Source organism: Rhagoletis pomonella, unplaced genomic scaffold (genome assembly GCF_013731165.1).
Source record: "Rhagoletis pomonella isolate Grant_MI unplaced genomic scaffold, Rhpom_1.0 Rhpom_scaffold_00470, whole genome shotgun sequence".
NCBI lineage: Eukaryota > Metazoa > Arthropoda > Insecta > Diptera > Tephritidae > Rhagoletis > Rhagoletis pomonella.
The window spans coordinates 22,936-24,081 of record NW_023459024.1 but is presented as its reverse complement, the minus strand read 5'-3'; the positions used below and the strand labels follow the sequence as shown (position 1 = coordinate 24,081).

The window sequence follows — 1,146 nt, the reverse complement described above, 5'->3', positions numbered from 1 at the left end:
GGCGCCAAGACGCGTCGATTGATGCCACTCTCTACTTTTTTCCGTCGATTTTGACTTGGTTCCGCTGAAGTGCACTACTACCATTTTCTTTCATAACAACCTTCTCCTGGCAATTTCGAACATCTAAAAAGAAATGTTAGCCAAATCGGCCCAACCGTTCTCAACTGATAAATTACTATACATTTTTCACACCATTTTTATATTTATAAGAATATATCAATGTATTTATAATACTACATAAAAAGAATATTTTTACGAGTAATAAACATTTAAACGTAAACATTTTCACTTTACTTACCAGATGCTCCATTTACAATGATTGTACCGAAAATCGATGTGCGCACAATTGATAAGCCGCGACTGAAGGAATTCATGTTGGAGCACTTGATACCAGGAAAAGTATTTGATAATTTTGCTGATGATGACAACTATGGCAATGGGAACGGTCATAAAATGCATCTTCACAAAATGGAAAAATCGCAAAACAATTTGTGGCTACTCAATGGTTATCTCATTTTGTACAAACTGCGCTTGAATGAAAACGTGATAGCAATCGCAATTGATGGCTACCTCGGTGACCGAAAATCGCCCTACTCGAAGCGCAACATACAAGAGTCGAATAGGTAGAAAACTAAATACACATTATTTTATGTAAATTAAAGTTCATAAAACTTTCTTCACATTTTCCTTTCTTCTTACAGCCGATACAATGAACCACAACGCTTAGAGATGCGCAACGCAACATCTATGCATACTAAAATCGAGCCTATACTAAAAGAGTCTAAGTCTAGTCCACTCATGTCTTTCCTGAATAGCATGAAAAGCGGCACCAAAGTTTTTCAACATTTCCTGTCTAAAAGCAATCTAACCCATATAATGGATGATGGCTCATACACGGTACTCATACCGTCCGACAATGCCTTTCAACGTTGGCATCCCATCGACTGGGGCTTCTACCCGTTTAGTGTGCAAGAATTCACTGAAAGTGTGTTGCGTAACCACTTCTTGCCCACACAACGCCCACTGCGTATGGCCGAAGTGAAGAACATCGACCAGTTGGTGATACGAACAATGGGCGGAGAGAGTGTGGTCTTCCGCGGACATCGTAAGTGTTATTTGCTTGTTTTTTTTTTTATTGGAAGTAAC

General features: G+C 38.9%; 1 protein-coding gene across 1 annotated transcript in view; it reads left to right on the top strand.

Moving 5' to 3' along the window:
- Positions 1-294: 294 nt before the first annotated feature.
- Positions 295-1,146, top strand: part of LOC118750952 — a gene marked incomplete at its 5' end in the record, with an annotated part of 13,167 nt that continues 12,315 nt past the window's right edge. Inside the window, 2 exons of the mRNA XM_036485705.1 lie at positions 295-623; positions 702-1,122. Coding sequence (XP_036341598.1) covers positions 295-623; positions 702-1,122 — 750 coding nt within the window. The remainder of the gene's footprint in view (positions 624-701; positions 1,123-1,146) is intronic.